Here is a 14,621-nt window from a genome sequence, read left to right on the forward strand (position 1 = left end):
CGTTAGACGCAAATAGAAATCAACAAGGAATGGAGTTCCTTAAGTAAGTTGCCATCTCATGGACCAGTTCCCAGCTGGATCAATCGTATGGGCAAGTGCCCGTAGAGACATTTTTTGGCCTGGCGTGGTAAGTTTTCATTGTCATCATTTGTTTCCTTCCGTGGTCTCAGTAGTTAACGTTCTTTATGTCCTTTGATCGTACGAAGTTGCTGCAAACTTGGGAAGGGTAGCTTAAAGTTTGAAGAAATGAAGTTAAGATCGAATTACTTTTTTTGTATGGAACGCTTAGAAGCGAGGTAACCATATGGCTATTGACTTGCAACTATCATGAAACGAGCAATTGCCCTTGCATTCTGTCAGAGTCTTAATACTGTACTCAGATAATCAGAGTATTTGACATGATCCTGCATGGTCACAACTGTAACATCAAGTTAATTTTAATTAGTAGGTCAGATGCCCAGATTTGTTAAAATACGTCTTTTAAGTCAAGCTCAACGAACTCCCTCCCCTTCGCCTCTATAGCTCACCAGAAAAGACCTTTGATTTCAATGTAGTTTTTATTGTTTTTCTTTCTGTCATTGTAATTGATTGGTACGCAATAGCTCTGTTACACGCAGTACCATTCCGAGGACAAGTAAATAACCCACAGTGTCATCTTGCCACTGTCAATGTATTTCAGGTGGTTGACGCTAAGGACACTGCACCTATACCAGCTGAAAAATATGTTAGCGTAAATTTCCTGATTGAGGATTCATAGTAAGTACCTTTGTTGCTAGGTCAACTTCCTCTAATGTCAATTCTTGACCCTTACAATCCAAGGAAGGACCAAAACTAATATATATCTTCAATGTCAGTTTTATATCAAGCACACAATTGACAAGAATACAGGAAGATATGAACTAGGAGATTATTTTTTGATCAAATGCAATAGGGTTACTTGTTTTGGCAACAAAATTTCTTGTTCGGAATTTAGTTTTGTACCTCAAAAGTTTTAACTATTCTGCATGATTGTAACTGATTGGCAATCTATTGGGTATTTTGATCAGTGCACATTTTAGGATAAGTTCATTCAAACATTTAATCAAATTTTCCTCTGTAAATATATTGCAGTGAAGACATCAAGAGTCCCAGCAAGATTTTCTTGTGGAACTGTGAAAAACAAAATACATTTATTGAAAAAGGCAGAGGTAACAAATTATTTTCAACTTTTTCACTTGGGCATTGGGTTTTCAGATTAAGATGTGAACGATGAAGTATGTGAGATTAAAAAAGATTATGAACTAAAAAAAAATACACTGGTTTTAAAGCAGGTGAACTCTGGGAAGATTAATAAATCAACAAAAACAGAACATTACTATCCTTAACAGTTTACATGAAAAATGAAATATTTTATGCATGTAACCAAAGTTTACAAACCTTTGTTCTGTAATCCAGGTCTCCAGGATTAACATTTTTCAAAGGCATTATTTGGTGAGCTAAGATCACAATATGGTCATGGGAAATAATGTAGTTGTAGTACCCAGGAAAGATAAAAACTATCTAAAACTACACTGATAAGCGGCTGCTTGCCATATGACTGCCAAATGCAAGTCACAAATTTGTTACTTTAGTTGCAAATAACTGATAATTGTGACAATATATGTTTATTTTTGTTATCATGTCACAGCGTTAAAGAGTGAAGAACGAAAAATCATTTTTAATAGGGCTGTCGCAAAAGCAGATAATCTGTTGAAGCAAGGTGAGATTAAGTGTTATGGTCATAGCAACATCAACATTCTTTGACCCTTTGACCTCTTAGACTGACAAGCATCTAATTTCTCCTTACAATGTCACTCCTGAAACACATTGAGGTCACAAGAAAAAATGGAAGTGATCATCAGCTAAAGAAGGTCTTGGTTTTGAATGAAATTCTCCTTGTTAGTAGTCTTGGCCAAAAAGGACGGACAACTCATAGTTTATACAAAATAAGTCAAAAGTAAAGCCTTTATACAGGCCCAAGTGGCCCATGGGGCTCTTGCTTAACTTCGGTTTCAATAGCATGAAGTAGCTAGGAGTATTGCTACTCCCTCCTGGATGGGATGCTAGTCCGTCACAGGGTTACCCCCAGCATATTTGCTGTTACCCATTTGTACACCTGGGTGAAGAGAAGCACTGTGAGAGTAAAGTGTCTTGCCTAAGAACACAACACAATGACCCCAGCTAGGGCTCTAACCCGGACCACTCAATCTGGAGTCGAGTGCACTAACCATGAGGCTACCGTGCCTCCACACAAAATAGGGTATTGTGCATAATTTTACTCTTCCTAAGTAATGGTTGTCTGGTTGTGGGTCACTTAGTTTATAAATGACAATGTTCTGCTGTGATATTTGTTGGTTGTAGTCATCTTTGTTTCATGCAGTTTAACTGCAAAGTATTTCTAAACACCATAACAGACAGAGACCAGTTTTGGCAGTAGACAGTTTATTAAATGTATATATCCAACATAAATAACACACTAGATTGTTATATAAAAGATATTGGATGAATACACTAAACCGACAGTCCAGTAATCGGTAAAAGTGAAGAACAGTTCCCAAAAGATACTGTTGGCCATCTGTCAGCCAACAGTTGGCCAACTGTTGGCTTACCATTGGCCGACAGATGGCTGACAGTTGGCCAACAGTTTTCATAATGTTGCAGACAAAAGTGTCAGCTGACAGTTGGCCAATAGTTGGCTGTCTGTTGGTGACCTGTCGGCAATGTGTCGGTAAGTTGTGTGCTGAAATGATTGCAAACAGTTACTTATTTATCGCTTCAACAACTACGTCGAAACAGGAAAAATTAATTGAAGAGAGATAGTTAGTATGGCTATTGCCTAACTTGCTTGCATTGGCTAGTGAAACATGCCTGTATTAGTTCGATTTCATTTGTCAGCCATATTGAAAATTTTTCCTTGTTCCCAATCCCCTAAACAAAATTTTGATGTCCTGCCTGCGAAACCCCATTAGGATTAGTTAGGAAGTAGGTCCAATTCCACTTCACAGTTGCTACCATTCTGCTCCAACTTTCTTAAAGCTAGAAATAATTGCTTGCTTGCTAGATTACTAATAAGACATGCACAGATACCTTAGCGGTAATATACTAAAGTAATTTCACAATTAAAATGCATTAGCATAGTGAATAGCCATTGGCTCTACCCAAGTCATATGACTTGCATGCTGAACAAATTGCTCAATCTTAAGAAAAGAGAATTAGTATTAATATGCACCCTACCTGTACCCAGTCCAGGCCTCCCAGTTATCAATGTCTAGATTCATATTAATAGAAATTAATATTCACAATAATTTGTTATTTATTGGGATTTCAGACGTGGAAAGAAGAGTTGTAAATTCCTCAGAAACTCAGAAGATTCCAAATGTGACAAATAGAAGAAGTACGATGAAACAACATTTGGAAAGTCTGGATGGAGCATTGGAGCAGAATGGTAGCAACTGTGAAGTGGAATTGGACACAGCTAAAGCAAATGAAGAAAAAGGAATAATGAAAAGTCAGAAAGAACATGTGTTGAAAGGGCAGTCAAATTACTTAATGTCAGAGGCCAGTGAAACCAAAGAGCACTCACAAGCCTTTCAAAGACATCAGAGCTTGTCAAAGGAAAAAAGAAAACGAAAGGAAAAAGACCCTTGCAAAAAAATATTACCAGCAAAGAAAGCAAAATCAAGTGATCAAGTTGTACCAAGTGAGGTAAAACCAGAGCAAAATGAAAAGAATGTGGAAGAGTTGGATCTGAGGACATCAACTTGTAACAAAGATAACCTTGTTGCAAATGCAATCGGTACAAATGGTAATAGTAGCATCACTTCAGAAGGGAGCTCTGATGATGAAGAACTCATGTCTGAACTATTTTCTCCAAGCCAAGAAGCTGATAGTAAGTTAAATGTTCTTGCCTTTAAAAGAGTTCTTTTTTACCAGCGTGTTCAATCTTCAAGTAATCTGTTGATCCAACAAAAGTGTTACGCTTAACCAGGAATACTAAATACTTTGTCTTAAGTTTTAAAAAAAAGGTAATGCATGCAATGTTGTATAAATTAAAGAAGATAGATGATGATTGATAATGACAATAATCTGAACAATAATGATAATGATAATGGTTTCACTTTAACAACAAAATCAGTAATCTGTGGATTGTAAGTGAAGTCTACATTAAATTTATTCACAAAATTAACGGCAATCTCATTAATATTGTCTCCATTTTCTGTCAAGATCATTTTTCAGTTGGTGATATTGTTTGGGCAAAATATTATCGTGAACCTTATTGGCCTGCTGTGGTAAGTTTTCCTCATTTATTTGAATCATTATATCATGTAATTACTTTTATGAAAAGAAGAAATTCCTCCATGAAGCTTTCTATACAGACCATGTGAAAAAAAAATAAAAACCCACTTATTTTAAGCATGTCTTTGTAATAATTTTACGTTTGCAAACATGTACAAAATTTTGAGTTCACAGACAGACAGTAATGAACATCATAGTTGTGTGTTCATATAATTTCACTAAAGTGCATTTACTCAATACATTGAAAATGTAATATTTAGAACTTTAAAATGTGTGCAAGAAACTGAACATTTTAAAAAACGTTTGTGTGATATTTTGAATTGTGGTCATAATTGTATTTTACACTTAAACTTTTATTATTGACATTGCAGGTAAAAAAAATCATTGGAAAAACAAAAAAAGAAAAGAAATATGTTGTGAAATTTCTTGGCTGGAATGATGACCTGTAAGTTTCAGGAATGCCCTAGTGGATTTATAGTATAATTGATATTGATTTAGTAAATAACTTCACCTGTTACTTGTCTTCAAATATGTATAGGTTCAAAGTCCAACCCAAAAAGTTAGAACATTATGCTCGGGATCAAAATCGAGAAAAATTCATGGTATGTCAAATGAAGAGTGTTTAATATTTCAAGTACATTAAATTTATATCTTACTTATTGAAAGTATGTGCAGTTTGGATTTGTCTTCTTACATTACATTTTTCACATTTTAGTGAATGATGCACACATATAGAGAACTATGACATGGGGTGAAAATAACGGGTGTGTTTTTAACTGTCTGTAGCCTGTCAGAGACACCCTGAATGATAAGGACTTGGTAGTGCAGTTTGATCTAGCTGTTGATGAGGCTGACGATTTTCTAACAAGGAAAGGTCTGAGATTTTTGATAATTGTTATGCACTTCTTTGTATTTAATTTTTGATACCCAAGTACTTGAAGTCAACTGTCTATAGCTGCTGTTAATTGCAGAAGTATTATATCAGAATCATTTGACTTGTATGTGTTGTATAACAACGATTTTAAGATATTTGGCACTATTTATTATTTTGTTTAAATCTGAATCATTAGCACTTGGTGAAAGTCTTGATGAGGAGCTTGATTCAAAGATTGACAAAGGTGAGCTGCAAATATGTAGGACAGATTCTACTCTTGGGGGTACCTCATAAGTATGAACACTGACTGGTAGTTACACCACGTCAGGTTGTGAGACGCATGTAGCTAGGTCAAAGGTGAAAAGTTGACAACTGTATATACTATCCAATTAGCCCACTAGACGGGAGATTACCCAGCAAGCTTAGCATGATACAACGTAAGGGTATTGCTATTCCAATTTGAGGATATGCCCAACCATTGTAGGTTAGCACAGTGATTGTTGTTACCAATAGATAAGAACCATACAAGACATACAATAGAAAGGTAGTGACTGTTTTACACCGCTCACAAACGATATCTTGGTTTATGTTTTCCAGACGAAGAGGAAGAAATTGAAGAAGAGGATGAAACGCAATCTGCTGGTGATGGACAAGCAGAGGAAGAATATCTACGAACTCACAATCCCTCTGAACGTAGGAGGTCATACCGAAAAAAAAGGTAAGTTTAGGCGACTTTCTTTCACGCCATTGCTAAAAAAGGATTAAAGTGACAAAGTGCAGGGCATAATCGTTACTTGTCTGGCAATATATAAATGACGATCTCAATATTATTTTTTTAGGCAAGTGTCGCAGTACGGGGACATATTATCGTACATCGGGCAGGCAAAAGTGAGTATCAAAACGCAAAATAATGAGCAATTATGTCATAGATAATGATATGATGTTTCAATTTCAAGTGGTTTTTCATTTTGGTGGTTTCCTAAACGGCCTTAAGTATGGCATACATGTGAAAAAGAAAAGCTTAAAAAATGTCTTAGCTTGTGAAGAGAAGCTGTTTCGGTGTGAGCTGAAGGATGTTCACACGTAACACCGAAATATGTTACAAAGACTGAAAGCAGATCTTTTCTTTTTCAGAACTTTTTACTTTAGGGAATCTAAAAGCTTTGTGTATAGAAAAAATATATGCAACTTCTCATGTAACATGGTAACTATGATTCCAGCTTTCCGTCTGAAATAGCTAATTAAGTTGACTTTTTTGTTCGATTACTTTTGTGCAGCCAATCTTGAAACAGATTTTAGATGGCAAAAGATCATCCGAGCGCCATATGACTTTCATGAGTGGAACAACTAACGAAAGGAATCAGTTAAAACACCGAGCAGGGTTTGGTCCTATCGGGAATGAGGCGGTGGTAAGATTGAATTTTTTTTCCATCTCTTTATGCTTCTAAATTATACAAAAAAGTAGCTTATTTTGAGGGCTTGATACGAACGTGAGTAACGCGCGCAAGAGAGAGCAGACGCGTGCGTGCTTGACGTTTCTCGCGTGTTTTACATGTAGTCTAAATCATCAGCGGCTAGTTGAAACGAGCTTCTGCTTAACAGGTTCTGCAAAAATATAATAGGAAATATTTTTTATTTCTTTATCCATTTTTTTGTTAATTGGTTTTGTTTCTTTTCTTTCAACAGCGAAATCAGATTATGGATAGACTTGTGGAATTCTTCAGAGAAATAAAAGGAAACACGCTGGGTATCTCTTACGTATCAGAGGTGTGGTTACCTGAGGTACGCACACGATTTGTTATTTTATTAATTGTATATGTGAAAACAACTACGCATGTCTGAGAGGCTGAAAACAAGCGCATGTAACACTATGGCAGTGTTGTAACACGAGTGCAAACTACAAATAGCGTGCGCTGTCAAAATTTCGTCTGTCTCGGCTGTCTGTGATGCTTTCTTCATGTAAATTATTAAAAAGTAACGACATGATTTCGAGTGCACTTTGGTGTTAATAGGCACTTGTAAAATTTTTCAGTTACTACAAAATTGCACTCACCCCGTGGGCTCGTGCATTTTTATTTATTACAATTAAATGGCAATAAACAAAATAAAATAATTACCTATAACAAAGGAAATGCCATAAGGATGGTCTGTAAAAGAGTCCAAGACCCCATCCTCAGACAGACCACCTAACTAAATATTTATTTTAAAAGTATAATTAATATAATTAATATAAATAATTAAAATCTGATTTAAAAAATTCCAAAATATGTGACTATGAGTTATTAATTAAGAAGTTTCTCACGCCACGCTTAAAACTTGAGATACTAGACACTGATCTACTTGAAAATGGGAGTGAATTCCACATATCAGCAATGCGATTAAAAAAACTAAACTTGAAAGTGTTTGTACGGGCATAATTCTTCTCTAAAGTAAGTCCATCTTTCTCTCTCAAAGGGTACCTAGCAAAATCAGAGTCAAATTGTACAGCTGAAGAGATTTCAGTGTCAACATAGCCATTCAAAACTATGTTCCAAGGACAGCAAATTAAGCTCAGAGTTGCGAGTATCGTAGTCATCTTCACATTTTGTAATAAACTTCGTAGCTCCACGTTACACTCTTTCCAACGTCACGATATTTCTGGTAGTGAAGGTTGACCATACAACAGAGCCATATTCAAGTTGAGGCCTAACTAGGGCGCAATAAAGAGTTCTAAGCGTAGAAATATCTCTCAAATCTCTGCAATTTCTTTTGATTAAACCAAGCACCTTATTCGCCTTGCTGGCGATCTTGTCTTTGTGAGAGTTCCGGGACAATTTGTAATCAGTTAGTAAAGCAAGATCAGAGAACTCAGTGGTAGCTTCAAGAGGAGTACTACCCAGTAGTAGCGGAGCAGAGATTGGAGATCGTTATTAAAGCTCCTTTTATTTTTTTGAGCCGAGGAGGCCAGATTATTGAGATCGTCCTGAAATGATTCATGATCGTATGAACGTTGGATAACTCTTTGAAAAATTTACTCGTGCTTGATGACACTAAACTGCTCTCGAAATCATGTCATTACCTATTCTAATTAAAAGCCAGAAAGGGTAGCTATTAGTAGTTTAAGGTTCAAATTCTTTGAACAGCATGAAAAAATCCAATTTTCAGAAGGGAAGCTTTTCTTACCTTGACCATTTGCGTTACTTCTGTTTAAGGTTTAAGGTACTAACTGCTCTGAAACTTTCATCTATACCAATAGTAAATTAATAGCTATGTTAAATTTATATCCCAGGGTGGCGCGGCTTAAAATCCTAAATCTTACATGTTCGGTTTTTTTTTCTGTTAATAACTGCATGTACAAGAGATTATGTTATCTTTTTACCATCCCACAGGCAATAATTTGGTCAATACAAGAGATCAATCACGTGAACAGGGAGAGGGCTGAGGAAATGTTTCTGGAGGGAAGCAAGTCCACTGTGACAAATGCTGAAGTCGAAGAGTTTAAGTCGACGTTAAAGAAAAAAGGGAGAGTAAACAGAGAAGAAGCAGAAAAGAGGATAAGGCGGGCAGAAAGAGCAATGGCTTGCTGAAAGCTGAAGATCGCTGTACCCGTAGTAAATCCACGCTCCTTTGCGTGAAAGTCTGATATACTTACGCCGCGTTTCGGTTGTTCAGTAGCCGTAGCAACGTCTCTACAAAAGAGATAACATGCACTTTCAGGATATTTTAGCGCTGTTCTAGAATGCAGAGTAGATTTAAGATAGTCTGACAAGTGGCAGATTTTACTGATTAAATAGCCCTTGCAATCTGTAGGACATAGCCACAGTCTCTAATACTCTTGGGTATAAAGTTGCCAAGATGAACAATAAATAGTCAGTCATAGGACAAAAGAAATTTAATCAATGATAAGGCTCACCTTATTGTGAGATTTAGAAAAAGTCCCTATAGGGTGTGTCTTGTAGAAATATCGCATCAAATGTGTATTTTTAAGCAGTCGTGGTTGCAAGTATAGATTAAGTTATCTTTATTATAGGATTGTGATGAAAAAGATCGAGTTTGGAAAAATTCAATTTCATTCTGCACCTTACGTTAGTTGACTAACACGACTAAATAACTGAGCACACTCTTACAATGAAAAGGAACAGATTTCCTTTTTAAGTGCCATGGACCTTTAGTTTGTTAACTAACAAAAAATTAATGTTTTATAACAAGGGCATTTTATCCTACGTTACGGATAATAAAGGACCTACGATGACGCAACATTCTTGACTTTTTGTGTGTGAGATGATTGCCTTTCAACTGTTACTGAGTGAGTGAATCCAGAAATTGAAGAAAAGCTCTCTTGTGTATGTACATCATTTGCCGAAAACCCAACAAGAACGTCATTTTCATCACTCATTTGACATAGGCCTTTTTTTTTTATCTCAGTATTTTGGAATACTCTCTCTGAAATTCATCTTGATAAGGAGGCTTGGGGCTGAAACTGGTTTTCTCACGTGAAGATTCACTGACGTTATTTTTCGCATGAACGAATAGTTGAATGAAGGTAGGATCTGCTTCCTCAATGTGGAAGACAACAGTTTGGATGACAAAAATAACGAGGTGTGAGATTTTTATTTATGTTTTAACTCCTGGCCCAGGCTGTTCCCGACCATTATTTGAGCCTAGAACACCAAACGTATGTTGTAACGTGGACTAGAATGTCGAGGTGGACTGGATTCCTATTAGAGTTAGAGTTATGCTGAGAAGACGCATAGAATGTCGTGACGGTCCACGGTTGACAAAGACTGGGCTGGAGTGGGAGGTTACCTAGTTATTCGCGCGCATTTTCTTGGAACCCAGACAGACTGAAATAGGTGAACTGAGTTGCTGTCCTAAGTCCTTGTAAAATTGCTTGCTTTCGCATTATGTCGAAAAGAGTTACATCGAAGCCAACTGTATCAGATAGTAGCGATTCAGATGAAGAAGAGGTAGGCGCTTGTAAGAAAGAATCAGTTGATTGCACAGTTTACAAGTTGTAAACTCAGGGTTTTATTTTTCATCTTGGCTACATTTTCTGTCTCAGATCAAACCAAGAAAGAACAAGCCTAAGAAATCGAAAAAGGAGAGTGGTACCGAACATACAGAGCCGGGTGTGTTTGAGGTTAGTTTAGACGTTTTAATACGTAGCAATGCTTGCGCTGTCCATCGTACGTAACATCGAACTAAGTGGGATTTTTTGAAACTACTGCTATTTGGCAAACAGTTAAAATTTTTCTAATCGTAAGAAGAGAGATTGATTTTTAGATTTGGGTGGAAAAAGGTTGGATTTCCTTTCCCTCTTCTTGCCTCACGTGAAGGCATCGCTGAGCGAAGGTATGGCTTAGGGAAGAGAGGGTGGGGTGGGGGAGTTTTGCGTGAGAAATTGTATGCGTTTTGAGGTTTAGGGATTAGGGTGACTTAAAAATGAATAGAATTGTTATATTCTCGCCCAAATCTAAGACAAGTAGAAAGTGGAAGTTATTCTAAAATTCCATCAAAAGCATGTGCTAAAGATCCCAAGGTAGGGCTCACTGGGTTTCAATTGAGTCTCTTAACCTTTTTGATGTCAACATTCAGGGAAATGTACGCCAAGTGGATGTCTTTGATGGCATGAGTGAGGTGATCTAGCATGTTACACCCAAGGTTAACTATCATACACCTTAGGCAGGTTCTATAACTAAACACAGTTTTTTTTGTTGCTGTTTTCCTTTTTCAGTTAACTAACAAACGTAGAGTAACTGTGCGAGAGTTTAAAGGCAAAATCCTGGTTGACATTAGGGAGTTCTATGAAGATAGCGCTGGTGAAATGAAGCCAGGAAAAAAAGGTAAGACAAGAATATGGAATCTGAGTAGCTCAGAACCAGTTGTGACTGTCTACTGAAAGATAAAAATCCAAGAACAAAATTAAGCTCAAAATGTATTAAGATTTAAATAGTGCTTTTCATTATTAGGGATATCACTGCAGCTGGATCAGTGGGAAACTTTGAAGAATCATATAGCTGATATTGATGAGGCAATAGAAGAGATGAAGTAATATTTGTTAGTACAAGGTACTGTGTTTGAAATCAGCCAAATGGCTCATCATTAGTGCTTTAGAAAGCTTAGCCATTGATTATCTTGATAGGAGTTAACAATCCTAGACAGCTGAAAGACTTAAAAAGGAATAAAAATAGGGACTAAAATTATTCAACTCAATTCAAGTGCTAAATTAGCATGTAATTTTGTTTGTGTTTTTAATTTTTTTCCAGGTCTTATATCACAGCTCAATGTGACATTGATGTCAACAAGTCTGGATTGATACCTAGATTATCACCTCTTTCATTTTAAGACAATTTTCAAAAAGTGTATCAAATGTTGTTTCACAATTTGTTTTGTTCAGGTATTGAAAAGTCCTCTTATTGTGACCTTGGATAGTGTGTGGCTTTTTTGGTTTTGAATAAAAAATGTTAAACCAATAAGTGGACAGATTTTGCCATAACTTACACTCACTGTTGTCCACCTCATATTCAGCACTCACACCTTTGGGGTCATAGGTTACTTAGGTGCTACACATAAAGAGCCAAACACTCTTGAAAGCCAAGGAGTATTGAAATCTTAAAACCCCATCATTAGACCTTGCATGTGTATGGGAGGAGGGCAAAAAACTTGAGCATCAAAGGTACTCCTTCCCTGATCTATTCAAAATTGACCATTTTTTCCTGCATCAAGAAATTTGTTACTGCTCCTACACTTCTTTGGTTAAAACATTGTCAAAACATTGAAGATGGTAGTTCAGGAGGTGATTTATGCTTATCTAAGATGCAAGGAAAGAACTTAACATTATTTTCCTAATATTAAATCCTAATTTAAAGCTAAATGTCAGTTTTGGGGAAAGACTTGACAGAAAAAGTATAAACCTCAATGCAAAGCTGTAATATGGAATAAAAAATAACTGAATATTTCTAATTTATACTCTGGTTTAGAGAATTTTTTTTTAACAGACCAGCTTAATAGGCCAGCATAATATGGAATAAAAAATAACTGAAAATTTCTAACTTATACCCTGGTTTAGAGAATTTGTTTTGAACAGACCAGCTTAAAGGAGCACATGCAATTGATCTGTTCAGATCTAGTGATAAAATTTATTGACAGCCCTGTCAGTAACTGAGGTCCATAAGTAAAATACTGTTAAAGGAATACATAAATAAGCACTGTTGTGTTGGAATCTTGAACAAGATTAAAAGTGCAATGAAATGATACATAGTCACGACATTTTAATCCACGATTGTTTGAATTGACACGAATGTCACGCCAAAAAAGTTAATGTTCTACTGAGGAAATAACCGCTGACCACCTACTCTTGTTTTTTTGAAATTTCAACGGTAAGAAGAGCGGTATGAACATGGCAGCTTCTATCGAGTTTAGAGTGCCTCAAAACAATCCAATAAGAGCGAACCTGCAAGCAAAGAAAAAGCTGCCGCAGAAAACGCGATCGAAGGGACAACTTGAACATCGATCTTCTGCAATCTTGCCATTTTCGGCTTGGGTAGAACCGCATCGTGGACCAACTCATGGAAGCTCACTTGGAGCCCGTGAAGAAGAACTCCGACTCAGAAAAGTTATACAAGAAAAAGAAGAAAGGCTCAAAGAATTCCAACAGGTGGTAAAAGCGAGAGTCAGAAATATTGAGCATATGAAACGAGAGGAGCAACATGGCATGTCGATGGAGGCTTTTGAAGTGGAGCGCAATGTTGTGCGCCAAAGTTCTTTACCAAGTACTATCAGACGGGACAATTGTGTTTATCGCGACCAATCTGAGCTCAAAATCCAAAGGAGCGTGACTCGAGATTTCACAGCAGTAGATACTGCAAGTCAGCTATTGGATGAACATGCGAAAAAGATCAGAAATTGCTCGAAACATGCGAGGAAGGTTCTCAGTTCCAAAAGTCTTGGAGCAGAAGTTGAGCACTATAGTAAACTCCTTCCTGGAGGCTTGTGGCGGACGTCTCCAACTAAAGACCATGGTTTATCCAGGCAGCCAGTTTCTCACTCAGAACAACAAATTCTCAGTAGTGATTCACTAAAAGAAATCGGTGATTATTGGATTGGAGAAAATGCCATACAAGATCAAAGTTTGGACAATGATCACTTCATTCCAGAGAGAGGTCTGCCGGTAAGTGGAGACCAGGCATCACCTGAAAAACATGTTCACTTTGAACATGGCGAGAATGCAGAGATTGAAAACCAGGACTGGAAAAGCCAGCTTCAAAAGATTGATGATGCATCGGTCAAGAAAAAAGACAATTATGTTGAAATGCTCTTACAGCCCTCTAGGCTTTTGGAGGAAAAGAGGGCACATGCAAAATCTCAAGTTGCTGTGTACAGGAGGCTGTTTATGGACATTGAAAGGGAGCAAGTGAGGGAAAACATTCGAATGAGGGAGCATCGTAAAAGAATGGAAGCTCTGAAAGTTGAAAAAGAAGTTGAACGCCTTGAGGTGGAGCAACAGGAGGTCAACAAGCTAAAAATGCAGAGAGTCAGAAAAGAAGAGGAGTCTTTTCTCAAAGCTCAAAAGGAAAAGAAAAAGGAAATGGATTTGGTTAGGAGACAAAAAAAACTTCAAAAAGAGAGGGAAACAGAGAGATACATTGAAGCTTTACAGGCTGTTTTAAGAGACAAGGCCCAAAGCAGGAACATTGTTCTTCCCCCCTTGTGTTCCTGCGGGCTAACAATCTGGGACACGAACCCTGATACTTGTGCTAACAACTGTGTTTTTTATAAAAACCCAAAAGCTTATGCTAAAGCTTTGTCCACAGTACTGGCATCCTCAAACCTTGATTGATTATAACAAAGAACTCACAGAAATACTGTTATAGGCCTTCATTACTCTGACATCTGTAGAAGATCAAGAAGTCAGGGTTTTCATTAAGAAAAAAAGAAGCAAGAGAATACTGTAAAACAACTGGTGAATGTTCTTCCTTGCTAAATGAGGAGGAGCTTATGCAATTAAAATTTACCCGGCAGATAATTTTGTCCAGCAGATGGACAATTTTCCAATCTTTAACACCCAATGAACAGCCAGTCAATGAGCAGTGGTATAAAACTAGAAATCATCACCGGTTTATATTTAATTACCAAAAACTTCAGGTGCAGAATGATGTTGTCTGTGAGAGCAAAAAACTTTTTCAGCAAACTGAAAAAGGTGTCTGCTCTCAAGAGTAGAAAAAGATGCAACAGCAATCAAGTCTAATTTCTACATTATATCCAAGTAGACAAATGATCATCAACATCTCCACTCAATTTTTCTAATCCAGGTAAAGGTAAAATTCTTATATGTAGCTTCGCACACCTTTCACCAACTTGCTTTGATTGCTGGCCTGATCTATCGGGCAAAGCTGCTTGTCTACCTGAGCCAGAGAAAGCCTGCTTGTAAGCTATCTTATACATTCTCTTTGTC

General features: G+C 37.0%; 3 protein-coding genes across 3 annotated transcripts; all 3 read left to right on the forward strand.

The window, feature by feature from the left end:
* Nucleotides 1–7: 7 nt before the first annotated feature.
* LOC131790354 (PWWP domain-containing DNA repair factor 3A-like) lies at nucleotides 8–9,418 on the forward strand. Its single transcript, XM_059107555.2, has 15 exons — nucleotides 8–127; nucleotides 680–756; nucleotides 1,111–1,187; nucleotides 1,667–1,738; nucleotides 3,347–3,907; nucleotides 4,243–4,307; nucleotides 4,686–4,759; nucleotides 4,853–4,916; nucleotides 5,101–5,188; nucleotides 5,385–5,432; nucleotides 5,786–5,906; nucleotides 6,028–6,076; nucleotides 6,466–6,597; nucleotides 6,875–6,970; nucleotides 8,557–9,418. Exons 1-15 carry the CDS (start codon nucleotides 59–61, stop codon nucleotides 8,752–8,754), a joined length of 1,791 nt encoding a protein of 596 aa, XP_058963538.2. The 5' UTR covers nucleotides 8–58; the 3' UTR covers nucleotides 8,755–9,418.
* Nucleotides 9,419–9,992: 574 nt separating this feature from the next.
* On the forward strand, nucleotides 9,993–11,642 carry LOC131790384 (activated RNA polymerase II transcriptional coactivator p15). Its single transcript, XM_059107590.2, has 5 exons — nucleotides 9,993–10,134; nucleotides 10,230–10,307; nucleotides 10,902–11,010; nucleotides 11,137–11,235; nucleotides 11,434–11,642. Exons 1-4 carry the CDS (start codon nucleotides 10,072–10,074, stop codon nucleotides 11,217–11,219), a joined length of 333 nt encoding a protein of 110 aa, XP_058963573.1. The 5' UTR covers nucleotides 9,993–10,071; the 3' UTR covers nucleotides 11,220–11,235; nucleotides 11,434–11,642.
* Nucleotides 11,643–12,548: 906 nt separating this feature from the next.
* On the forward strand, nucleotides 12,549–14,548 carry LOC131790385 (SAFB-like transcription modulator). Its single transcript, XM_059107592.2, has one exon. The coding sequence runs from the start codon at nucleotides 12,561–12,563 to the stop codon at nucleotides 14,004–14,006; it is 1,446 nt and encodes a 481-aa protein (XP_058963575.2). The 5' UTR covers nucleotides 12,549–12,560; the 3' UTR covers nucleotides 14,007–14,548.
* The last annotated feature ends 73 nt before the right edge of the window (nucleotides 14,549–14,621 follow it).

This window comes from Pocillopora verrucosa, chromosome 4, assembly GCF_036669915.1.
Source record: "Pocillopora verrucosa isolate sample1 chromosome 4, ASM3666991v2, whole genome shotgun sequence".
NCBI lineage: Eukaryota > Metazoa > Cnidaria > Anthozoa > Scleractinia > Pocilloporidae > Pocillopora > Pocillopora verrucosa.